This window comes from Melanerpes formicivorus, unplaced genomic scaffold (assembly GCF_026170545.1).
Source record: "Melanerpes formicivorus ecotype bairdi unplaced genomic scaffold, bMelFor1.0.p_v2 SCAF_15, whole genome shotgun sequence".
Lineage (NCBI taxonomy): Eukaryota > Metazoa > Chordata > Aves > Piciformes > Picidae > Melanerpes > Melanerpes formicivorus.
Genome location: NW_027142367.1, coordinates 6,869,944 through 6,896,314, shown reverse-complemented (window position 1 = coordinate 6,896,314; position 26,371 = coordinate 6,869,944). Strand labels below are relative to the sequence as shown.

Genomic DNA, 26,371 nt, shown 5'->3' with positions numbered 1-26,371 from the left:
GACTGGCCTGTAGTTCCCTGGTTCCTCCTTCTTGCCCTTTTTGAAGATGGGGGCAATGTTTCCCCTTTTCCAGTCTGTGGGGACTTCACCAGACTGCCATGACTTTTGAAATATAATAGAGAGGGGTTCAGCAACCTCATCTGCCAGTTCTCTCAGTACCCGTGGGTGTATCCCGTCGGGTCCCATGGACTTGAACACTTTCAGGTTCTTCAGGTGATCACGAACCTGATCTGCACTTACAATGGGCAGTTCTTCCTCCCCGTCCCTGGCTTTGACTTCCATAACATCAGGAGTGTGGCTAGAGGCCCTTGCAGTGAAGACTGAGGTAAAGAAGTATCTCAGCCTTTTCCTCATCACTTGTGACCATGTCACCATTTTCCTTTCTGAGGGGGCCCACACCTTCCCTAGTCTTCTTCTTCCCATTAATATACCTGTAAAAGTTCTTAGTGTTCCCTTTAATCTCCCTGGCTAGATTCAATTCAAACTCTGCTTTAGCTTTCCTAACCAGGACTCTTGCTGCTCGGGCAGCTTCCTTATATTCCCCCTGTTCTACCTGTCCTTCTCTCCACCTCCTGTAGAGTTTCCTTTTAAGTAATAGTGTGTCCAGTAGCTCCTTGCCCATCCAGGCAGGCCTCCTAGCATTCTTACCTGCTTTTCTCTTTGTTGGTATACAGAGCTCCTGGACACAGAGGAGGTGGTCCTTGAATACTGACCAGCTGTCCTGGGTCCCTCTTCCCTCCAGGGCTTTGTCCCACGACACTTTGGCTAGCAGATCCCTGAAGCGATCAAAATCTGCATGCCTAAAGTCTAGGGTCGTGAGCTTGGAATACTTCCTCCTGATTGCCCTGAGGATATTAAATTCAACTGCTTCATGGTCACTGCAGCCAAGGCCGTCTATGAGCCTCACATTGCTTACCAGCCCTTCCCTGTTGGTGAGAACAAGGTCCAGTATAGCACCATTTCTTGTTGGTTCCTCCACCATTTGGAGGAGGAAGTTGTCTTCTATGCAGTCCAGGAACATCCTGGATTGCTGGTGCCTTGCTGTGTTGTCCCTCCAGCAGATATCCGGGTGGTTGAAATCACCCATGAGGACCAGGGCTTGTGACCTGATCTTACTCAACAGGGTTTCAGTTTCTGTCTTGTGCCAACAATTTTATACCAAAAGATCTACCCTGAAACCGTGGTCTGGAAAAGGTCAACTCAGCTTCAGACTGTGCTCAAAAGGTTTAAGGTACTGTGTAGAACAGCAATGACTTTGTACATGCACTGGAGATCGAGATTATCTTAGGGTGTTGTATTAGCCTTAAGCTCTTCGAGAAACTGGACACAACACTGAGAATAGCTTAAGGCAGGAGCAGGGGTTGAGTAATCACCTTAGGAAAAAGCTACAAGAGCAGTGTGTGCAAACTGACAGCTCTACAAGCATCAGAATAGTGCACACACTGATAAAGGGGAGAGTGATTGATGATAGTTGTTAGGATTGAGTAGTGAGGGGAAGTTGAGAAAGCTAAGCTTAGTAACAGGAAACACTTTCTAGTCGTGAGGTCTATTTCGGCTTCCGAAGTGTCTTACAGGAAAATGGTGATAATAGTGCTACTTAGGATATTCAGAAATTAAGCTGATGAGTCATTAATAAATGTAGAAACCTGTGTCATGATAAAAGTGGAGTAAATACTGAACAATGTCTTGGCCTGTTCAGAAGCTTCAGTAACACAGGGAAAGTAAAAGATGTCTTTCTGATTTGACATTGCTATCCATACATCTACAACTGCCCCATACCCTGTTTCAGATTTCTCCTAAAAGGTGGCCAGTGCCAGGGAACATGTTGAGTTTTTTTCTCTAAATCTCAGCAAAAAAAACCAACCAAACAAACAATCAAAAAAATCAGCAAAGTCATGAAAGGAGGTAATGAAATTGCCATCAAGGTGAACTACACAGTGACTTGTCACCTGCCCTCTGTGTTGTACCGCTAAAAGTCCCAAGTTTGTCGTGGCACAAACAGGAGCAAATTTGTTAAAGCTTTGCAGTAACTTTGGAATTCAGGTGTTTACAGAATGCACTCTAGCACAGGGGGTTAAGAAAACAAACAAACAAACCCTGAGCAGTCATTTCTTTCCTGATCACTTGTTGTTTATGAACAATTATTATGAGCTCTCAAGTACACTTGCAGCCCGCAAAGCCAATCAGATCCTGGGTGCATCAAGAGAAGTGTGTCCAGCAGGTCAAGGGAGGTGATCCTCCCCCTCTACTCAGCCCTGGTGAGACCCAACCTGGAGTACTGCGTCCAGTTCTGGAGCCCCTATTACAAGAGGGATGTGGAGGTGCTGGAACGTGTCCAGAGAAGGGCCACAAGGATGATCAGAGGGCTGGAGCACCTCTCCTATGAGGACAGACTGAAGGAGTTGGGACTGTTCAGTCTGCAGAAGAGAAGGCTCCGAGGTGACCTAATTGTGGCCTTCCAGTATCTGAAGGGGGCCTACAGGAAGGCTGGGGAAGGACTTCTCAGGATCTCAGGTAGTGATAGGACTAGGGGGAATGGAATGAAGCTGGAGGTGGGGAGATTCAGGCTGGATGTGAGGAGGAAGTTCTTCACCATGAGAGTGGTGAAGCACTGGAATGTGTTGTCCAGGGAGGTGGTTGAGGCCTCATCCCTGGAGGTGTTTAAGCCCAGGCTGGATGAGGCTCTGTCCAGCCTGACCTAGTGTGGGGTGTCCCTGCCCATGGCAAGGGGGTTGGAACTAGATGATCCTTGTGGTCCCTTCCAACCCTGACTGATGCTATGGTACTATGATTTGCCTGGAGCCCAGTAAAGGTGCATTTTGAGATGTCGGTGAATTTGAACTATAATGAATTACAAAGAGTGGTGTGTGTTTCAAAGTGCTACACATTTTAGTGGCTCTATTTTATGGTGTGTCTTGACTAATACGTAAAATTCTTGCATCCAGTGATAATAATTTGCAATTTTAAAGCATCTCCTTTAAGAACCTATTTGTCACTCACTAGAAGACTGTTCTGCAGTGGTGATGCAGTGCACTTCAATCTTAACATGAAAGTCAGTCAAACTAACTTTAAATCACCTTGCTATTGAGGAAAGGAATAAGGTTCACACTTTTCTTCAACTTTTAATGAGACTGTACCATCCCAATGGCAGTGTCTCAGTTCCTGAATGGAAGGCATTAGGGGTTCATTTCATCCTACTCCCAGGTAATGAGGGTGGTATTCTTCTGGTTTTCAATTCAGCTTGCACCATTATCTAAGCTCAAGGGAATGCTTTTTTCTGTCTTCACTAATGTCTGTATTTGACAGACTTTTCCCATTTTTTTCTGCTGTAATTTCAGCCTCCAAACAATTTGCTGAAGATGTCTTGAAAGCTCACAATGACTACAGGAAGAAACACGGAGTCCCCCCATTAAAACTCTGCAAGAAGTTAAACAGAGGAGCCCAACAGTGAGTTCAGTTCTTTTCCCTAATGAGATTTGTGACTCTTATATGCTAGGTTTGATTGTGCATTCTGCAAAAATATTTACCTTTTGGCATGTTTAGATCTAATGAAGACTTACTGGGTGGAAAGTGAGGGACTTTACTGTTTCTGTCTCCCTGCCCAGCTCTTGTCATGCCTCCTTTCTCTAACACATAGCACTAGCTGGTCACACGGGCTCTCCTGTGGCCACAACTGTATAAATCCTTTTTGCACCTTTTTTCAGACATGGGCTGCATCTATCTATGCTGATATGTCTCCTTTGCAGAGAACAGTTGCCTAAAACATACTTCACCACCACCTCTGTCAGATGATGTATTGTCATGTGAAAGGGAATGTCCACTGCTGCTGAAATAGTGAGAAAAGAGCTGTTTCATGGTAGGAAGTGATAACTGGTGTAAGATCAATGGAATCACAAGGAGGTAGATCCAGATCAAATTGTCCATCTCCCTGGTCCAAAGGCAAAGTCAGTATACTCTGCTTTCTGTTCTGCCACGAAGAATATGTCTCACCTCTTCACCAGTGCTGAAGCGGTATGCTAACAAACTGTGGGTCCATCTTCCTGCTCTCTGACTTAAGCCTTCATTACAGAAATTTGAGTCTCATACTGCTTGTCCTCTTTGCTATAGAGATGGCAACCAAATTATTTCTTTTCCCTTTACAGCAACCTTTTTCAAAGTAGGTTTGGATTTTTTAATTTTTATTTTCCCAGACAATGCAAGGGGATGCTTGAAGGAGTAAATGCTGATTCCACTATCCAGAATAGCTGGATAGCTACTGGCAGTAAACTGCCAGTTTGATCTCTGCAGACATGAGCTCTCACCTCTGGTTAGGCTTTCTACCATAACCATACAGACTTCTCTATACCAGCTGACTGGGAGCCTGAGAGGCTATAACTGTCCCAGAACTTGATTTACTGTCCCAGAGTAGTGTTGTGCTATCATACCTGTGTGCTAGGCATTGTGCTATACAATGCATCAAGTACCTGATCTGGAAGCAGGAAAATCTGTTTCTGTCTCTTTTTTTGACACTTTTTTTTTCTTCCCCTTTGGAAAGCCATGATAACTGGATACAGTATTCCTAAGAGATGGAATGCCAGTGACTCATTCACATACCTTGGTAATCTTCTGGGGCTTTCCTTCTGCTCTTCAAAGGGCTGCTTTGTTTTTCTTTATATGATGTCTCACAACCAAGAAGAAATTTCATTGACTTGTCAATAGCCCTTGTGTGTGTCCAAAGGGCTACAGTTGCTTTGAACAAGTTAACTTGTATGAATAGTTCAGATTATTCTGTCAAATATGCATTGCTCCACATTTATCTCTAAGTGTGCCATTACCCTTGCTGGGTATTTTTAGATCTTTCTGGAATTCCTCACAGTCCTCTCTGGTCTCAGCTGACTTTCCTTGCTGTGATGAAAAGCAATAGGAAAACTTTGGTTGTGGTCTGTAACTTAATTTGTAAGAATTTAAAATGCATGCCTGGAGGTTAGTAGAACTGGTTGAGAGCGGGAAGCAGGAATGATTTGATCTGGGTAGAAGATACAAAATGTAAGAAATCTCTTATTTGTCAAGACAGATTTTACATAATCTTAAATTCAGAGAACTTCACCTTCTCTTTAGGTATATCTCATATATTATTTTTGGGTATATCTCTGGGTACTTTTCAGTACTTCTCTATCTTTGTTGAAAATGTCCTGTTTCTGACGATTTTCAGTTCCCATGATTCTGACAGGTTAGATGAACTGACTATTGGATCCCGGCTTTAGCATGAGATGAATCACTCTCAGCAGGTGTCTGTTTATCTCTAACTGTAATGAAGCATAGGGTGATGATCTCAGATGCAAATCTCAAGCTTTCAACTGAGCCTGAGGTATTAATCACCCTTTGTCTCAAATCCTTGACAACTTTAGCTGTGTGCAAGGTGTGCTTTGTTCCAGTCTTGTGTCTTGCTTGGGAAGTGGGAATCCTCCTTAGATCACAGTACTGTAGTGAAGGAGCATCTAGAAATCCTCTAGTTCAGGATCTAGTAGGCTGACAAGTGACTAGTTTTCATTATTCCTAAATTAATGGTGATAGCTAAATAGTTGTGGATTTGTTTGTTTGGGTTTTGTTTTGTTTTGTTAGGAGGATAGAATGGAAGGAAATGAGAACCTAATGACTGAAGTACTAGCTTGGGCCAAAATGTTCAGCTGGGCTAATTTCCTTTTTCTGGCAGATTCCAGTAACTCATGACTAGGGAAGGAGGAGCAGGACAAAGCCAATGTGGTGATCTTTTGTCTCTTACCTTCTACCAGAAATTACAGGTTTCTCCTGGAATTTTTCTTCTTCTAAGCAGTAGATTTATATCCTCGTTATTTTGTTGCTGTTCTTTAATAAGCCCTGCAGATTCCACACACACCCCCACCCCATACACACTGTAAACTTGTCTAGCCTGTTTTCAAACCCATCTGCACTTTGTCTGTGTAGCAATGACTTCTGCACAGTGCAGAAAAAGTGCTTTGTCTTACTTGACTTTTACAGCTGTGACCTGATGGTTCTGTGTGTAACACACTTATTTCTTTTGCCATGAGAAATAACAAACGGTCTTTACATTTTCATTGTCTCTGTATTGAAGATTTTCCAATGCTGAATAATCATAGAATGGCTTAGGTTGGAAGGGACCTTTAGAGATCATCTATTCCAACCTCCCTGCTATGGGCAGGGATGCCTCATAACTTAACTCAGCTGCTCAAGGCCTTATCCAACCTGGCCTTAAACAGCCCCAGGAGGAGGCATGCACAACCTCCCTGAGCAGCCTATTCCAGAGTCTCACCACCCTCATACCGAAGAACTTCTTCCTAAGATCCAGTCTAAACCTATTCTCCCTCTGCTTAAAACCATCCCGCTATCGCTAGACACCCTTATGAAAAGTCCTCGTCCAGCCTTTCTGTAGGATCCCTTTAGGTATTTGGAAGGCAGCTCTAAGGTGCCCCTGGAGTCTTCTCTTTTCTAGGCAGAACAATCCCTGTTTCCTCAGCCTGTTCTTATAGAAGTTTTCCAGCCCCTGGATCATCTTTATGGCCCTCCTCTGGACTCACTCCCACAGCTGTGTGTCCTTCTTATGATGGGGACACCAAAACTGAATGCAGCATTCAAGATGGAGGTCTCACAAGAGCACAGCAAATAAAGAGCATAGTTGTTTTTCATGTGATGCTGTTCTTAACCCTGTTGCCATAAGACAGTAAAATACATCCCATACTCTCACACATCAGCTTCTGTAGGAACAGTGCTGATTATCCCTGTGTTAGTGCACACAGTTGTTGCCTCAGATTCTCCCTGTGGTCTCCTTCTCTTCAGTGCTCTCACCTGGCACATTGCTCTTGTTTTGCATTTGACTTCTGTTCATTTGTATATGTAGGGTTTTTTACACTTGCTTTGGATGAATCCCTGCTTTGATTTCTTTTCTGTCTCACTTAGAACATGTAAGTTACTCCCACAAGGAGCTTGGAAATGTCAGGTGACACCTGTAGCAATTGCCCTCAGGTACTGCCATTTCCACCAGCAGCTGCAGCTATGGATGGCTGGTAGCTTTCCATGTACTGGGCAGACCATGGTGGGGGAAGATCTGCCTTTTGATTTATTCTAGGCCATCCTCAGTAGTGACACAGATGCTCAAGAAAGACAGGAAAATGGCCTCTAGGCTTTGCCTTTGCCTAACTCCTAGATCTATGCAAGCTTCAAGCATCCCAGGCTTCTAGGCTTCGCATCTGTGTAACTGGACTTAAACCACCACCTTCCTGCAAAATTCTTTGCTTTCCTCTTTTCCTATTCCTCTTACATCCCCTCCTCTTCTCTCACTGTGGCTGTGGTCTGTGCCTCAATGTGTGGCTTACTTTGCTAGGTATGCAGAAGAACTGGCTGCCACCAGGGTCCTCAAACACAGCTCCGAGTCTGCTAATGGAAAATGTGGAGAAAACCTAGCATGGGCATCCTATGACCAACCAGGTAAGCTTTCTTCTCTTGCTTTCTTCTCTTGTCTCACAGACACAGGGTAAAAGGTCTGTCTCATGTACTTTGGGCTGTGAGTGGTTGCAAGAGTCCTGGCATTTCATCTACATCCAAAATGTCTGCTACTGCCCAGTCCAGCCCAGGCTTCCTGCAAACAGGATGGTAGCTTGCAGTCACCTGTGTATACTGAAGACTAGAAGCACGTGTAGGCACATGGTGGGAAAGGGACTGTTTGGTAGTGTGCTATGACCCTCTGGAGGCAGGGCTTGGCAACTAGGCTGCTCCATATGTCCCTGCTGTGAAGCTGTGTTGAGTGGTACTTGTATGTCTATGGGCAGAGAGAAGGAAGCTGACAATGCCCTGTGCTTCACTTCCACCCTTAGTTTTCCCCAGCCAAAGAAGGGTCCTGACTGCAGGCCAGCTGTCTGAGAAGGATGGAAGAAATGGCCACTATGTACTACACAGCAGTTTTTGTGGGGACAAAACCAGGGCAGGGGCAGACACTAAAGTGACAGAGGCTAATGTGTCAGGCATCTACTCTCTTCTGCTGTTAGGAAATGGGATGTGAGCCCTTTACCATGGCTTCACTTTTGAAGACAAAAATACTCCATATACTTTCTGGTCATAAATGCAACATATAGCTGGCAACCTTCAGTTGTGATGCCTGAGGAGCTGACAGCTTGTGGTGGGCCTTCAATCAGACCAGTGTTCAGCAGACTCTTGCCTCCTGCCCCCTCAAGAGGGCAGGGCTCATGTCAGCCTGCTGAGACAGCAGATAGAATGGATTAAAAGTTGCTTGCTTTCTTTATTCCCATCTACCTTTAAAATTTCCAGTAGAGCCTCAGGGAGAGAGAAGCTCATTTCTTCATTCTAGAGGCTCTGTTTGAAGGACCTGGAATTTTTTAGTGACTTTTAGACTCAAGGACACTGCTTGATTCCTCTGCAAGTGCCAAGTCCAGTCCCCAGTGGGTACATTTTCATGTTGAAAGAGAAGCCCAGGGTGGAAAATACAATTTGATCTGCTCATATTTGGCATTCTGTCCATTGCCAAAGTCTGAGGCAAGGGTTCAGAGCAGCATGGGAAAACACAGATGTATGGCAAAGTTTGCATAGAGCCTATGACTCACTGACTGAGCTTACTTCTTCCATCTTGTTTGTGTTAATGGCCTGGGCTCCTTCCCCTGAGGTTGGAGCTGCAGAATTCCCACTTACAGAGCTGGAAACAAAACACATGAATCCTTCCATAAATTGTATCCTGCCTTTTTCTGGATCCCATTTGTTGTTCTTCAGTGCACTCTTTCCATACATAACTTGCCAGTTTTGAGCAGTTCTGTTGCTATTTTTTTTTTTAATCCACAAGATAGAATGTCTTGCTGAGAAATTTAAGTCACATCCTCTTTTGTTCTGTAAAACACTTCTGCATTTCCTATGTAGCAGGATCAGTCAAAGTATCAGAATGAGAAAACTAGTTCTTCAAAGAAGGTTGTTCTCTCATCTGGGCTTAGTCTTCACCTCTGTGGAGCTGGTTCATTCTTCCTCTTTCTCATATAGTTCCCTTTGGAGAGTTAATTTGTACCCTGCTCAATGAGGCTGAAACTTGTATTAAGGCATCCATTCAAGGGCTTAACAAAGGCAGGCAGTGTCCTCTGGTTTATTTCCCAGATAAAGCAAAACACAATAAACCTCCAGCATACTCTGTATTCTCTCTAAAAAGTGATGCTATTGTTTATTTTGGCTCCTACTGAGTTCTGTAATCATGCCAGAAGATGCATTTCTTCTTTCAGAGAAAAATATAAGCTTTCAACTATAAAAGCCTTCTAGTTTGACTCCTCTCCTGGTACAAGAATACCTTGAATTGTATTCAGGACTTTGGAGTTACATAGCCTAAAGCTATTGCTGGAAATATGTTTATCCCTGTAATCCAAGAAATATTTGACAGCTGTTTCCTCCCTCCGGTCCTGCAGGAGCCGCTCCGTGGCAGACTTCTCTTTGTCTCCGTTCAAATAAGTGAACTGTCATCTGCCACTAATGTGAGAGACCACAGCCTGCCTTGGCAGCTGCAGTGTCAGGCTTCTCAGGATGCCTTGTCTCATCTCTCATGTGTTGGCAGGCTGAAGGCAAGCACTGGATGACTGAATTCTGATGGGGATGGCTGGTGTGGTCGTGAGGAATGTGCCATGTTGCCTGTGAATATATAGCAGCTTAAGAACTGTAGAGAGTTCATAAGAGAAATTCACTGAATGTTATCACCCAAATCTGTTCCAGGATGAGCCTGGGTCTGCCTACAGGTTGAGATCAGTGGGCAGAGCAGCACAGGCACCCTGTGCTCCAGCCCTGGAGGAGCATGCTCTGACTGAGAGCCTGCCTTGATGCATCTCTTGCTTGCACCGGTCTTATACAGTACTGTAAATAAAATAAGGACTTGCATAAGGAATGCTGGAAGTAGGGGATTACCTTCTAAAACCATTAGTCTGATTTCAGGCTAGTTAGATTTTTTTTATTTCTGAGGCAAATTTCAATCTACCTTCCTTCACCTCAGATTGGTGGAAGGAAGTTTGTGATAATAAAAGCTAAAATAATGTTTGAGAAACTCTAGGTACCCCAAACCTCAGCATTCAAGTAGATCACCATGCTGTTGCCCATCCTTGCACAAAAAATGTGGGTTTTAGCAACTTACTCCAGGGGATTACTTGAAGATTTAAGGGTCCTTTGGCTGGGTCCAGAGAAATTAAATGTTAGGGCGAGCTTAATACGGTGGTCAGGCTGCCACAGCCTTGTGTTCCCAAAAGTGAGGCTAAGCAGGTATTCCTAGGCTTGCACACACAAACACACAGATACAGCTCTACATGTGTACATAGGCACAGATCAGAACAACATTAAAATGAACAGCACAAGTGGCCTCATCCTGTTCCCTGTTTTGGCTAATTGCAATGCAGTATGTTACAGGACTATACATATATACACAACAATATGTCTTTGTTTATATATACATACATAATATTATTTCCCAGTAATGCTTTTCTTTAAGAGGTGTGATCTATATTTTTATAGCAGTCAGTTGTGCATATGTATGTATGTGTATGCATATTTCTGAGTACTACAAATAAAATCCCAGTGTGGATCCCTGCAGCAGTCAAGCTCAGACATGCAGTCTGCCCAGTAGCTGCCCCCTGGATCCTGGTCTCCCCAGCTGCTTGCACCTGGACGTACCAACCCCTGAGGCTGCAGCTGTACTTCAGCTGCCAGTAGAGTACGTCTCACACACATGCACCTCCCTGGCCATCAGCCAAGTCATCCCTTGTCACTGTGGTGGCCACGCACTTCTGCACTGACTCCCCTCAGAGCACATCACTGGCTTGCAAGCTCCTCCAGCTTTACATGAGCCTGCAGTGTGCCCAGGCGGCCAAGAGGGCCAACAGCATCCTGGCCTGTATCAGCAACAGTGTGGCCAGCAGAAGCAGGGAGGTCATTCTGCCTCTGTACACTGCACTGGTTAGGCCACATCTTGAGTACTGTGTCCAGTTCTGGGCCCTTCAGTTTAGCAAGGATGTTCACTTGCTGGAATGTGTCCAGAGAAGGACAACAAAGTTGGTGAGGGGTTTGGAACACAAGCCCTATGAGAAGAGGCTGAGGGAGTTGGGGCTGCTTAGCTTGGAGAAGAGGAGGCTCAGGGGAGACCTTATCACTCTCTACAACTACCTGAAGGGAGGTTGTAAACAGGCGGAGGCTGGTCTCTTCTCCCAGGCAAATAGCACCAGAACAAGAGGACACAGACTCAAGCTGTGCCAGGTGAGGTTTAGGCTGGATGTTAGGAAGAAATTCTTCATAGAGAGGTTGGCCATTGGAATGGCTGCCTGTGGAGGTAGTGGAGTCGCTATCATTGGAGATGTTTAGGAAGAGACTTGATGGGGTGCTTGGTTGCATGGTTTAGTTGATTAGGTGGTGTTGGATAATGGGTTGGACACAATGATCTTGAAGGTCTCTTCCAACCTGGTCTATTCTATTCTATTCTACTCTGTTCTATTCTACTGTTCAGGCACATGCAGTCGTACTAGTGCTCCAGTGGCTGGCACCACAGGCACCCAGGGTTCTGCAGCCCCTGGTCTGATGTCAGCTGTTAGCACTGACATCCCCATTCATCACCCAGGAGAATAGTTAGAAATACAATGTAATGAAACAACAGGACAACTGATGAGAGAACGGTCAGACAAGAGTGCTGGCACACCTGTTTACATGCAGTGTATTTATTGAAATCATGTTCAAGAAGTGTCCTGGAAGTGAAGGGAATGCCTTGTATCTGTCATATGCTACAGGAGATGAGGGGTATCTTACATGGAAGTTATCACTACATGAGGAGACAGGTAGGTACCTAGTGAGTAAACTTGCTTTCTTTCCTCTGAAAAACTTTTTTTCTGATTCTTTAACTCTTGGGGAGCAGTAAACAACGCAGTGGTGGGACACTAGCCACCTCTCTAGCCTGCACAGAGTGGTACAACAGAAGAACTTTACACCAGAACTGTTAGTCCTGTGTGAGGACCAGCCTCATATGATTAATCCTCTGACCATATGGGGCAGCTTGAGGCATGGTCAGTGTGACCACATTGAAAGCTTATACCTTGGATGACTAAAATAAAACCACTGTGCTGATTTTTGTCTTGGGCAGAACTGTACTTGGACACTAACTCAAGAATTTCTGCAAAAAATTTTCTATGCAAGGCATGGTACTGATGAAACTTGTTAGGATGAGATTCAGCCTGTTCTGAAATGAACATCTGGTAAGCCTAAGGGAGCAGGTCATCAGTCAGCTATCACTAGGAGAGTGGAGTGAAACTGTATCCATGGAGAAGTTTTTTAAAGGCTAAATGGAGTTTGCAGCTCCACAGACAGGAAGGGTGTTTGAAGAGAACAGCAGTTCTGCGAGTGGAGCGGCAGCACTGACTGTAAGACAGATCTGCATGCTTTTGGAGAGGAGCAAACTTTTATGACTGCTATAATCAGGAATGAGGGGTGGGAGTGAGATTTCGCTGCTCTTTCCTTCTCAGTGAAATGCATTTTGAGCAGTGACCAGCCCCTGTTTTGGGAGAGCTTCTGTGGGAGTGGGAGCTGTTTCCAGTGAAACATTGAAAGAGAGGGGAAATGGACACCAAGTGTAACTGCATCACTTACTCTGTGATAATAACTTCCAAGGGAAATTATGTGGTCAGTTCTCTGAACCAGCAAGTCTGAGGGATGCATGTTGCTGCTAAAGCAGGTAGGCTCAGTGCTCTGCTGGCCTATCTGTTGTTCTACTTCTGAAAGCTTGAGTGTTACTAGGATCAAACCAGAGTTTTTCTTTAGTCCCCTATATATCAGCTGTCTCTTGCAGTATTGGTTTGGCTTATGTCCCACCACTGCATTGTTTACTGCTCCCCAAGGGGCAAAGAATCAGAAGAAAAGTTTTTCAGAGGAAAAGAGAGCAAATTCACTCACCACAGGAGAAGACAAGCAGGTACCTAATAATAGCTTCTGCATAGGACACCCTTTACCTCCTATGGCATATGACAGATAGAAGGCATTCCCTCTCTTCCAGGCCACTTCTTTAACATGATTTCAAGACAGCCTGCCAAAAGTTGCCTGGTCCTTTGCTCATCTTCTCATTTCCCACGAACAAGCTAGTCTTACATTTCTCTCAGCCCATGATGTGATGACTCTCTTAATTAAAGGAGGATGACAGTAATGCTGTATATTAATCTGATTCTGCATGTGAAAGATGGAGCATAGCTATCAGCTTCCAGGCTTTCACTGTGCGGCTGCAGTAACTTGCAAGCTTTCACCCACAAAGGCTGAGAATTCACACCTCATAGATTGTGCTACCCAGCTATGCTTCTTGTCTTCATGTACAAGACCAAGGTAGTCTTACTGATGCCATTGCCATCTTCATTGAATGAGAGTTCCCAGCTTTTCACATGATGATATTCTCAAATTTCTTTAAAGAATGATGACAAGATACAGTGTTTGTCAGTGTGTCTGTGTATCCTGCAACGTTTCAATTACAGAGATTTTAAATTCTTGTTGCCTGGAGCCTAGGTGAGCAGAGGTAACTTTCTCCTGAACTGCTCTTTATGCTCTATCACACTGATGCATTAACAGAGAGGATTAAGTTCTGGTAGCAGTGGGATTTAGTCCCACATCTGTCAAAATATTGCTTACAGAATACAGTAACTTAAGCACTAGAACAGAAACACTGTGACCAGCAGGAACAGGGAGGTGATTATCCCCCTGTAATCAGCACTGGTGAGGCCATACCTCAAGTATTGTGTTGAGTTCTGGGACTCTCACTACAGGAAGGATATTGAGGTGCTGGAGCACGTCCAGAGAAGGACAACAAGGCTGGCAAAGGGCCTGGAGCACATGGCCTCCTGAGGAGTATCTGAGGGAACTGGAGTTGTTCAGTCTGGAGAAGAGGAGGCTGAATTGAGACCTCATCTTTCTCTACAATGACCTAAAGGGAGGTTGGAGTGAGGAGGTGGCAGCCTCTTCTTGGTGTCAAGTGACAGGACTAGAGGAAATGGTTATAAGCAGAGACAGAGGAGGTTTAGGCTGGATATAAGGAAATATTTCTTCACTGAAAGGGTTATAAAACATTGTAATGGTCTGTCCAAGGCAGTGGGGGAGTCACCATCCCTGGGGATATTCAAGTGGTGTGTGAACCTGGGACATGGTTTAGTGTTGACCCTTCAGTGCTGGGTTGAAGGTTGAGACTGGATGATCTTCGAGGCCTCTTCTAACCAGATATGTTCTGTGATTCCCTGAAATGCTGGACCTTGTTCTCACCAACAGGGAAGGGCTGGTAAGCAATGTGAGGCTCATAGACGGCCTTGGCTGCAGTGACCATGAAGCAGTTGAATTTAATATCCTCAGGGCAATCAGGAGGAAGTATTCCAAGCTCACGACCCTAGACTTTAGGCATGCAGATTTTGATCGCTTCAGGGATCTGCTAGCCAAAGTGTCGTGGGACAAAGCCCTGGAGGGAAGAGGGACCCAGGACAGCTGGTCAGTATTCAAGGACCACCTCCTCTGTGTCCAGGAGCTCTGTGTACCAACAAAGAGAAAAGCAGGTAAGAATGCTAGGAGGCCTGCCTGGATGGGCAAGGAGCTACTAGACACTATTACTTAAAAGGAAACTCTACAGGAAGTGGAGGGAAGGACAGGTAGAACAGGGGGAATATAAGGAAGCTGCCCGAGCAGCAAGAGTCCTGGTCAGGAAAGCCAAAGCAGAGTTTGAATTGAATCTAGCCAGGGAGATTAAAGGGAACACTAAGAACTTCTACAGGTATATTAATGGGAAGAAGAAGACTAGGGAAGGTGTGGGCCCCCTCAGAAAGGAAAATGGTGACATGGTCACAAGTGATGAGGAAAAGGCTGAGATACTTCTTTACCTCAGTCTTCACTGCAAGGGCCTCTAGCCACACTCCTGATGTTATGGAAGTCAAAGCCAGGGACGGGGAGGAAGAACTGCCCATTGTAAGTGCAGATCAGGTTCGTGATCACCTGAAGAACCTGAAAGTGTTCAAGTCCATGGGACCCGACGGGATACACCCACGGGTGCTGAGAGAACTGGCAGATGAGGTTGCTGAACCCCTCTCTATTATATTTCAAAAGTCATGGCAGTCTGGGGAAGTCCCCACAGACTGGAAAAGGGGAAACATTGCCCCCATCTTCAAAAAGGGTAAGAAGGAGGAACCAGGGAACTACAGGCCAGTCAGTCTCACCTCTGTGCCTGGAAAGATCATGGAGCAGATCCTCCTGGAGTCACTACTCGCTCAAAAGAATAGTGAAGAGGTGATTTGGAACAGTCAGCATGGCTTTGCCAAGGGCAAATCCTGCCTGACCAACCTGGTGGCCTTCTATGAGCAGGTGACAAAATTAATAGATGAGGGGCGAGCAACTGATGTCATTTACCTGGACCTGAGCAAAGCCTTCGACACTGTCCTGCATCACATCCTGGTCTCCAGACTGGTGACACATGGGTTTGATGGGTGGACCACTAGATGGATAAGGAACTGGCTTGATGGCCACACCCAAAGAGTGGCTGTCAATGGCTCCGTGTCCCAGTGGAGGCCAGTGACAAGCGGAGTCCCTCAGGGATCAGTCCTGGGACCTGTCTTATTCAACATCTTTGTCAGTGACATGGACAGTGGCATTGAGTGCACCCTCAGCAAGTTTGCTGATGACACCAAGCTGTGTGGTGCAGCAGACACTCTGGAGGGAAGAGAGGCCATCCAGAGGGACCTTGACAGGCTGGAGAGGTGGGCACAAGCCAACCTCATGAAGTTCAATAAGAGCAAGTGCAGGGTCCTGCATCTGGGTCGAGGCAATCCCAGGCACAAATCCAGGCTGGGCAGTGACTGGCTGGAAAGTAGCCCTGAGGAGAGAGACTTGGGGGTGCTGGTGGACAAGAAGCTCAACATGAGCTCTCAATGTGCACTTGCAGCCCAGAAAGCCAATCAGATCCTGGGCTGCATCAGGAGAAGTGTGGCCAGCAGGTCGAGGGAGGTGATCCTCCCCCTCTACTCAGCCCTGGTGAGACCCCACCTGGAGTACTGTGTCCAGTACTGGAGCCCCTATTACAAGAGGGATGTGGAGGTGCTGGAACGTGTCCAGAGAAGGGCCACAAGGATGATCAGAGGGCTGGAGCACCTCTCCTATGAGGACAGACTGAGGGAGTTGGGGCTGTTCAGTCTGGAGAAGACAAGGCTCCGAGGTGACCTAATTGTGGCCTTCCAGTATCTGAAGGGGGCCTACAGGAAGGCTGGGGAAGGACTTCTCAAGGTCTCAGGTAGTGATAGGACTAGGGGGAATGGAATGAAGCTGGATGTGGGGAGATTCAGGCTAGATGTGAGGAGGAGGTTCTTCACCATGAGAGTGGTGAAACCCTGGAATGGGTTGTCCAGGGAGGTGGTTGAGGCCCCGTCCCTGGGGGTGTTTAAGAGCAGGCTGGATGAGGCTCTGGGCAGCCTGATCTAGTGTGGGGTGTCCCTGCCCATGGCAAGGGGGTTCGAACTAGATGATCCTTGTGGTCCCTTCCAACCCTGAATGAAACTATGAAACTATGAAATACATAAGACACAATATGTCTGTAACCACATTCTGTACTTCTGTTCTACCCAGCTTACCACAAACACACCTAAATCCTTCATAACATCGCATTCTAGTGTGGGACAGGTTGATCTGCATGTTTGAGGGTGGGTTTTTTATGTGTTTTTTCATCTTATAGTGCACAAAGATTGCCCCTCACACTTTTTTTTTAAGTCTTCATTTTAGCTTTAATATGAGTAGGAAACATATTTATTTGTGTTACAGACTTGAAGAGTAAAACAGGTCTAGAGGGTTTGTTTGCTGCAGGGAGAGCAAGGAAAGAAGGAACATATTGTTATTCCTGAAACAAGTACTTTGGGAAGCAGGAGAGGTTTTGCTACCTTTTCTTATGTAGAAAAAGTAAATTGACTGTATTAAAGAGAGCACATCCCAGCAAGCAGAGTGGCATGGGTAAGTTTATAGAGCTCTCAGTTCACAAACCTCTCAAGAGAGGGCATTTAATTCAGTAACATATAATCAATGCCAGCTTGCCAGGCTGAGGATGCCATTCTTTTAGCAGACTGCACTCAAAAGAAATGGACTTTTAAAGAAGTTTACACTGTCTTGACTTCTAGAACAGTGCAAGTTTAAGACTTTTTGCTGCAGAAGAGCAAAGCATGAGTCACTGCTGTTCTGCAGCCAACAGTCCACCAGGGACGTTGTTCCTCATGACAGCAGGCCTAGCAGCATTGGCAGCTTCCTATGATAGCAACTGGCCTTGCGTTATACATCCTGGAATGCTAGGCAGGAATCTCATTATTGATGTAGCTCAGGGAAAAACCTGTCCCCTTTCCCCCATAGTGTTTGACACAAGAATTTCCTAACCATCAGTAATGGAAAAGAAGTAACATTTGACTCCTGAGTGCTTAGCAGCTGCAAGTTCTGGTGTGAGCTCCTGCCCTCTGTGCTGCCTGTTCTGTGGGGTGCACTGCAGATTAGCAGAATCTGCTCCTTTTGACTACAGAAATCAAACATCCGGTTGGAAGAGACCTCACAGATCATCCAGTCCAATCTTTGACTCAGCACTGAAGGGTCAACACTAAACCATGTCGTTAAGCACCAGGTCCACACACTGCTTAAACACCTCCAGGGATGGTGCCTCCACTACTGCCCTGAGCAGACCATTGCAGTGTTTGATAAACCTGTGAAGAAGTATTTCCTAGCACCCAGCCTGAACCTCCCCTGGCACAGCTTGAAACCATTTCCTCTAGTCCTGCTCTTGACACCACGGAGAAGAGGCTGCCCCCTCCTTGCTCCAGTGTCCCTTCAGGTAGCCGTAGAGAGTGATGAGGTCTCACCTCAGCATCCTCTTCTCCAGACTGAGCAACCCCAGCTCCCTCAGATGCTCCTCATCAGCCATGTGCTCCAGGCCCTTCACAAGCATTGTTGCCCTTGCCTGGACACACTCCAGCACCTCAATATCCTTCCTGTAGTGAGGGTCCCAGAACTGAACACAATACTTGATGTATGGCCTCACCAGTGCTGAGTACAGGAGGAGGATCACCTCCCAGTTCCTGCCGGTCCCAGTGTTTCTAATACAAGCCAGGATGCATTGGCTTTCTTGGCTGCTCTGCTGACTCATATTTAATCAATGGTCAGCCAGAATCCCCAGAGCCCTCTCCCAGTCACAGCTTTCCAGCTGCACATCCCCAAGTCTGTAGTTTGCTGTGGGGTTGTTGTGACCAGGGTGAGGTTCCTTAACTGTTCAACAGAAAAAAAGGAAGGAATATTTCTTTGTCAGACATCATCTTTAGAGATCCACAGACACGGAGGGCTGCTTCACTGGCCACTGTCCTTACATAGCTGTGGTCAGTGAAGGCCTTTGATGACATAAGAGAGTACTGGTCACAAGGACTTTTCCACAAGAAGCAGCTCCTCACACGTGATTTTGAGATGCCTGTAGTACCCCAAGTTAGAGTGCCTCAAAGTGGAGATTTGCAAAGGTTTGAGTTCTAAGTAAGAACCACTAAAAATAAAGCACTCAGAAATTTGAGTTATTAACTACTGATGAGAATGTGGAAAACTAAATGTCATTTTCCTTTGGTTTGCTGGAGCTGTAAGAGGATATCTTCATACACTTGCATCCACAGGTGGGAGGCCTCCCTGCAGAGGAAGTCCTTATGCCCTTTTGCTCAGAAAATCTGGCAATGCTCACTTAAGTCTTTTCAAAGATGTTCCAAGACACAGGAGCTGGTAAAAGCTGTATGTAGAAGCCTAATGACAGGAGCATGACAAGATGAGGGAGATGTAATTTTAAGTCACTAAATGTCTTTGCCTAATATTTCAGTGGTGGTGAGGGAGGTATGTAAATATTACCCTGTGCTAACAATGGGAAATTTGAGAATTATTTGGCCTTCTTTGACACCACAGAGACATTTATTTTTTGGTAGCTGTGCTCATTTGAAAACAGACTTAAATTTCCCTAGTTCCTCAAAAAAAGAAATATCAATAAATTATCCCTTGATGCAGATGTAGTCTTGCTGCTTGGTCAGTCACACTCACCTCAGTCATTGCCTCTAGAGTTTAAATTCATATGGAAGTAACACAAGAAGTGTCTTAACTTGCTTTCTATTTAGATTGTATTTCTACATCAGAACCCTCAATGACACCTTTCTAAGATTATGTGCCTGAAGCAGGTGATTCTCTGGGTAGGTCTTGGGAAGATTTTGGTCCCTCTTCCTGAAGGCTTCCTGTTCAGAGTTGATTGATAAGTGAATACATTTTCCAGATATGCTTTATTGCTTTCCTTCCTCCTTTCCTTCCCTATTTCTGAAAAGAAACAGTTAAAGGGAAGAAATGGTCTGTAAATGAGGCACAAAAGCAGAGATTTATTGAATGATGAGAGCAGACTCAAGGGGCCACCAGGTAAAAATATCATAATAGCATAATATCATCTGACTAAACAGCTCCTGCTCCACCACCACCATTACTACATCCATCCCAGAGCCCAGGGCAAGACCCTCACCAGCCAAGATACCACACAGAGGAGCTCAGCCCCAGTAAGGAGGCCAAGCCAGCACCTATGAACATTGTAGAAGGGAGCATCAATCCTCTTCCTAACTAACCGGGGGGCCACCAGGCCCCCCGGCCTTTGTTGTCACCACCACCATCACCCAGTGTGCACCATGGGCACTCACCAGTGATGAGAGGAGGATCCCTCAGCCCAGATGGGCTCAGCTGGGGTTTCTGCTTTTCCTAGGGGGATTAAAAAGGGGAGTGGGTGGGGAGGGCCAAGTGGCCACACCTGGGGTGGGAGGATACTCCAACAGAGCCCAGGTACTCTGGTATTTGAGGGGAAAAAGGGGCAGGTGAGGGACTTTTAGGGTGTCAGGTAATGATAGGACTAGGGGGAATGGGAAAAATTAGAAATGGGTAGATTCAGATTGGATGTTAGGAAGAAGTTCTTCCCCATGAGGGTGGTGAGATACTGGAATAGGTTGCCCAGGGTGGTGGTAGAAGCCTCATCCCTCAGAGTTTTTAATGTCAGGCTGGATGTGGCTCTGGGCAACCTGATCTAATGTGAGGTGTCCCTGCCCAAGGCAGGGAAGTTAGAACTGGATAATCCTGGAGGTCCCCTCCAACCCCAACAATTCTATGTTTCTAAAACAATTTTGCAATTTAGGCTGGATGTTAGGAAGAAATTCTTCACAGAAAGAGAGATTGGCCATTGGAATGGGCTGTCCAGGGAGGTGGTGGAGTCACCATCCCTGGAAGTGTATAAAATAAGACCGGATGAGGCACTCAGTGCCATGGTTTTGTTGATTAGGTGGTGTTGGGTGATAGGTTGGACTTGATGGACATAATGTGTTAAATTACCAAAAGTTTTTTTTGAGGATATTTCTTTGAGGACTAAAAGAATTTCTGCCCCATCTCAATCCAAATGCCATACCACACAAATTTTTCCTGTCTAAAGTTTGTTTCTTATTTTGGTCTTGTAATGTTTTAACAGCAGACAAGCATTGGTCCTGTTTCCTGATCTCTTGGTGATAGTACAGCACTCTTTATGGGTTATGTCCTACCAGGTGAGCAGCTTGTTGCAAAGATCTTCCCTGAACAGGGTGAACTCTACCTGATTCTACAGCTGGGTTGTCTGCCAGGCTTTGAGCCAAGATGTGCTGGCTATATAGTCCCTGCCACTCCAGTGGAGAAACTAAGGGACTGTGTTTGCATTGAGCAAACTCATCACTGATGGCATGAGATGCTTAACAAAAAATAATTGACTTGTCAATAGAAAAAAAGGGTATTTGGCTTTAGACCACACCTTGAGTACTGTGTCCAGTTCTGGGCCCCTCAGTTTAGGAAAGATGTTGACTTGCTGGAACGTGTCCAGAGAAGGGCAACGAAGTTGGTGAGGGGCTTGGAACACAAGCCCTATGAGGAGAGGCTGAGGGAGCTGGAGTTAATCAGCCTGGAGAGGAGTAGGCTCAAGGGAGACCTTATTGCTGCCTACAACTACCTGAAGGGAGGTTGTAGCAGGTGGGGGTTGGTCTCTTCTCCCAGGCAACCAGCACCAGAACAAGAGGACACAGTCTCAGGCTGCACCAGGGGAGGTTTAGGCTGGATGTTAGGATGAAGTTCTTCACAGAGAGAGTGATTGGCCATTGGAATGGGCTGCCTGTGGAGGTGGTGGAGTCACCATCATTGGAGGTGTTCAGGAGGAGACTTGATAGGGTGCTTGGTTGCATGATTTAGTTGATTAGGTGGTGTTGGATGATAGGTTGGACACGATCTTGATGGTGTCTTCCAACCTGGTCTGGTCTATTCTATTCTATTCTATTCTATTCTATTCTATTCTATTCTATTCTACTAGCAACTTAGTAAATTAGGAAGAGCAACTGGCCAGCTGCCCTGCAGAAAAGGCCCTGGAGATACTGGTTGACATTTGACCAAATATGAGCCAGTAGTGTGCCCAGATGGTCAAAAAAGCGAAGAGCATCCTGGTTTATCTCAAAAATAGGGTGGCCAGCAGGGCTAGGGAAGTGTTTGTTCTCCTGTACTTGGCACTAGTGAGGTCATGCTTCAAGTAGGGTGTTCTGTTTTGGGCTACTCATTGTAAGAAAGACACTGAGGTGCCGAAGCACATCCAAAGAAGGGCAGTAAAGCTGGTGAAGGGTCTAGAACACAAGTCTTCAGAGGAGCAGCTAAGGGAACTGGGGCTGCTTAGCCTGGAGAAATGGAGGCTCAAGGGAGACCCCATTCTCTAAAACTCCCTGAAAGGAGGCTATAATGAGATGGGGGTCAGTCTCTTCTTCCAGGTAACAAGTGATAGGATGAGAGGAAATGGCCTCAAGTTGCAGCAGGGAAGCTTTAGATTGGACACTAGATATAAATTCTTCTCAGAAATGGCTGTCAGGCATTGGAAGAGGCCACTTGGGAAAGTGATGGAGTCACCATCCCTGTCGGTATTTAAAAGAAATGTAGATGGGGTGCTGATGGTTTGTTGGTGGACTTGGCAGCACTGGATTATTGTCAGACTTAATGACACTAAAGGCCTTTTCTCAACAATTCTATGATTCTATGATGAGTGAATGGTGATAGCTATTGCAAGCCAATAGAGATTTGGTCATTTACATACACTACCATGCTACTTGCATTTCATAAACTCTTTGCAGTAAACACTCTGTTTCTCTATGTTTCTAGAAGCTCTTGCTAGCTATTAACAGAAGATTCTGCTGGCCAGGCCGTATTTGAGACACACATCTCTGTTTATGTCATGATTCCACAGCAGATTCCTTTTGTCTTTCAGGAAAAGATGTGGCTGACAGATGGTACAGTGAAATAAAAAATTACAGCTTTCAAAATCCAGGGTTTTCTTCTGGGACAGGTGAGTTCCAACTGGGCCCTGCCTCTTCAAAAACACAGCTTTTATCTGAAGAAATTGTCTAGCCAACTTGTTTGGTATTTTTCCAAAATCTGCCTCTTTTTCTTAGGAAAAAAAAAATGGAGGTGGGGAAAAAAAACCCCCCATAAATCTTCTATGTTAGAAACTGAGAGAAGGGTAGAAGGAAACTGAGAAATTAGGAATAAAGCAAAATGTGTAGGTTTGTTTAATGCTCTTCCAACTCCCAAGATTTTTAAAAGGCAACTTATTTTTAAGGCAAGTCAACTTGTATAAAATACTAAATTGAAGTCTTATAGGTATGATTAGTACCACAGCGCTGGATGTACTGTGCTGTTGTTTATATTGTGTGGTAGTTTTGGATATAAACAGGATGGGAATAATTGGGAACCAGATCAGACCAGGACAAAGTCAGCAGTGTGCCCAGGTGGCTGAAAAGGCCAATGGCATCCTGGCCTGCATTAGGAATAGTGTGGCTAGCAAGAGCAAGGAAGTCATTGTGCCCCTGTACTCTGCATTGGTTAGGCCACACCTTGAGTCCTGTGTCCAGTTCTGGGCCCCTCAGTTTAAGAAGGACATCGAGACACTTGAACATGTCCAGAGAAGGGCAACAAGGCTGGGGAGAGGCCTTGAGCACAAGCCCTGTGAGGAGAGGCTGAGGGAGCTGGGATTGTTTAGCCTGGAGAAGAGGAGGCTCAGGGGAAACCTCATTGCTATCTACAACTACCTGAAAGGTGGTTGTAGCCAGGAAGGGGTTGGTCTCTTCTCCCAGGCAACCAGCACCAGAACCAGAGGACACAGTCTCAAGCTGCACCAGGGGAAGTTTAGGCTCAAGATGAGGAGAAAGTTCTTCCCAGAGAGAGTTGTTCGTCATTGGAATGTGCTGCCCAGGGAGGTGGTGGGGTCACTGTCCCTGGAGGTGTTCAAGAGGGGATTGGACGTGGCACTTGGTGCCATGGTCTAGTCATGGGGTCTGTGGTGATAGATTGGACTTGATGATCTTTGAGCTCTCTTCCAACCTTGGTGATACTGTGATACTGAGAAAGTACTTGATACAGAGTTTTGGTGGGTGGTTTTTTTTTATGTCCTTAGCTTGTTCTCCTTAGAGAAAGAAACACTTTTGTGTTGTTCTGTCTTTCTCTGCCCCTCATGTGTTAAAGAGGATGTTTAGCCCCTAAAATGAATGCATATGTTTTTCTCCTTTTGTCAGGTCACTTCACAGCAATGGTCTGGAAGAACACAAAAAGGATGGGAGTTGGAAAAGCATCTGCTAGTGATGGCTCAACATTTGTGGTGGCTAGATATGATCCAGCTGGAAATGTAGTAAATCCAGGCTATTATGAAGAAAATGTCCTTCCTCCAAGAAAATAACTTTTTCTTTTTAATGTAGTCTTATTGTCATTAGAAGTGAACCTGGATCTGGACTGAACAGTGTTTGAAATGAAGTACAACTCAGTGAAATTTCCTGTTTGCTGCTGCTGCTCACTTCTCATTACAGTGGAAGCAATTACATGTTGCTTGAGTCAATCTGTGCATCAGGTCCCTGTTGTTTCTGGGGGGGGAGGGGGCTCCGTTTATTTCAGGATTAAATATATGCAGCATTTCTGAAGGGTAAAATTTAGAGTGGGTTTGTTTTGGTTTGTTTTGGTTTTTAATAGCTTGCATGAACTCTGTGTCAGCTTGTGAGTAAGCACATTGAATGTCTTTTTTTAAACAAGAGAATTTATAGCTTTCTGTTAAGCTGAAGATACCAGCTTGTGATTATGTCACCTACTCCCAGTTTTCCCAGTATTTTGTAATGACTAACTTCTTTGCTCTGTGTATACCTCCTGCTACTGTGGGGCCTTCTCCCTACAGATGGAACATATGCAAAATTTCCTGTATGAAAGGCACATGTGCAAAAGGTACTGGCATTCAGACCTGTGTGGTTTTGTTGAAAGGATCTCATGGAACACTAAAACATTGCTGACAAAACTGTGTCTGTCGAGCAAGCCATAACTCAAGCATGACCTGAAGGCTACTAAAATCCTTTGCATCTGAACATTACATTTTTAGATGCTAATATTTAAACTCTGTTTGAGATTAGTATATTTCAAGTTCAAATCTCATCTTACATTTTGTGTCTACAATGTCTCATAAATTGTTTGCTTTTGTTACAGGGCAGTAAGATGCTAGAGCATGTTGGGTTTGATTTCTCAAGAACTTACTTTTATTTCCTATGGAATACCTTCTGCAAGTGTCACGCTATACAGACAGTAACATTCCAAATCATCTCTTGTCTTCTTTAATAATGTCACAGTAGGAGGTACTCACATGCTCATAATTAAGAGACATTTACTCTTTGTTCATATTGTTCAATAATAGTAAAAATATCTCACATGATGAATTGATGCCTTGAAAAAAAAAAAAGGAGATCAAATGTCCTCGAAAGCAAGCAAGCAAAATTTCTGAGGGCACATTTTTCTCTTACTAAATTGGGCCATTTTGGCCAGCCTCATGTCCGTGCTTCAGGCTGGAGTTTTCTTTGCTTTTAAAATGTTTCTTCTGACTTCTGTTCAGATTCTGTATGCCAGGGTTTGGTTCAAGAGTGCCATTACAGAAATACTTTTTTGTTTACACAGTTGTAATGAACTGCACAGTTACATCTGGATTACATGTTACTGTATGTTACAACCTTTTTGCTGTAACCAAGAATTTAACACATATAATGGACATCTGCAAATGAAATATTTTTGAATATATATTACTCAAGCCTCTGTTGAATAATCATCAAATTTTATTACTAAGACATTAACACATGACTTTATTACTTTGGCAACATGGAACAAATAAAACCAGCAAATATTCCAGTCCAGGGAAGACAGAAGAGACCTTCAAAGGAATGATGAATTGCACAGCAGATCATACATCATCCATTTATACAAAGAATGAGGCAGCACTTGAAGCCCAAGCTGAAGAGGTCTACCTCTTTCTGTCTTGAACTCCTGCTATGTATCTCATTTAATTTCTGCTGCTCCCTCTCTTACTTGATGTGTTTTCAGTGAAGAATACCCACTCAACTCCCACTCAGGCCTGTGTGTTTCCATAACTACAGTCTTGGGACCTTCCTCTCTTTAACCCTCGGCTGACAAATGTTGCAGCTCCAAACAGGTGAATGTTTTATGTGCAGCACAATATCATCCCTGAGAATGAAAACAGGACATTCTTAAGAAAATAGGCTTACTGAAAATGACATAATTTATTTAACATCAGCTTTTAGCTTTAACAGTATTAAAGTAGGCTGGATTTTTCCTAATTCTTTGGGTGGTTGGTGCGAAACTGTTTATCATAAAATCATAGGATGGTCTGGGTTGGAAGGGACCACCAAAAGTCACCTAGTCCAACCCCCTCTTGGCAGTAAGCAGGGAAATCTTCAACTAGATCAGGTTACCCAGAGCCCTGTTGAGCCTCACCTTGAATATCTCCTGGGATGGAGCCCCAGCCACCTCCCTGGGCAAACTGTTCCAGTGTTCCACCACCTTCACGGTAGAGAACTTGTTCCTAATATGCAATCTAAATCTGCTCTTCTCTACTTCGAAACCATTGCCCCTCATCCTATCGCTACAGAGCTTTGTAAACAGTCTATCCTTCTTGTAGGCCCCCTTCAGGTACTGGAAGGCTGCTATTAGGTCTCCCCGGAGACTTCTCTTTGCCAGGCTGAACAACCCCAGCTCCCTCAGCTTGTCCAGAGGTGCTCCAACCCCCTGATCATTTTTGTGGCCCTCCTCTGGACCCACTCCATCAGGTCAATTTCCTTCCTACATTGAGGCCTCCAGACCTGCACACAGTACTCCAGGTGAGGTCTCACCAGAGTAAAGTGGTAGAATCACCTCTCTGGATCTGCTGGCAATACATCTTTTGATGCAGCCCAGGAAGTGATTGGCCTTCTGGGCTGCAAGCTCACACTGCCTG

General features: G+C 45.1%; 1 protein-coding gene across 1 annotated transcript in view; it reads left to right on the top strand.

The window, feature by feature from the left end:
• Nucleotides 1-25,673, top strand: part of GLIPR2 (GLI pathogenesis related 2) — a 41,890-nt gene extending 16,217 nt beyond the window's left edge. Inside the window, exons 2-5 of the mRNA XM_068147526.1 lie at nucleotides 3,339-3,447; nucleotides 7,358-7,461; nucleotides 22,328-22,405; nucleotides 23,631-25,673. Of these exons, the coding sequence (XP_068003627.1) occupies nucleotides 3,339-3,447; nucleotides 7,358-7,461; nucleotides 22,328-22,405; nucleotides 23,631-23,791 (452 nt within the window). The 3' untranslated portion in view covers nucleotides 23,792-25,673. The remainder of the gene's footprint in view (nucleotides 1-3,338; nucleotides 3,448-7,357; nucleotides 7,462-22,327; nucleotides 22,406-23,630) is intronic.
• Nucleotides 25,674-26,371: the final 698 nt, after the last annotated feature.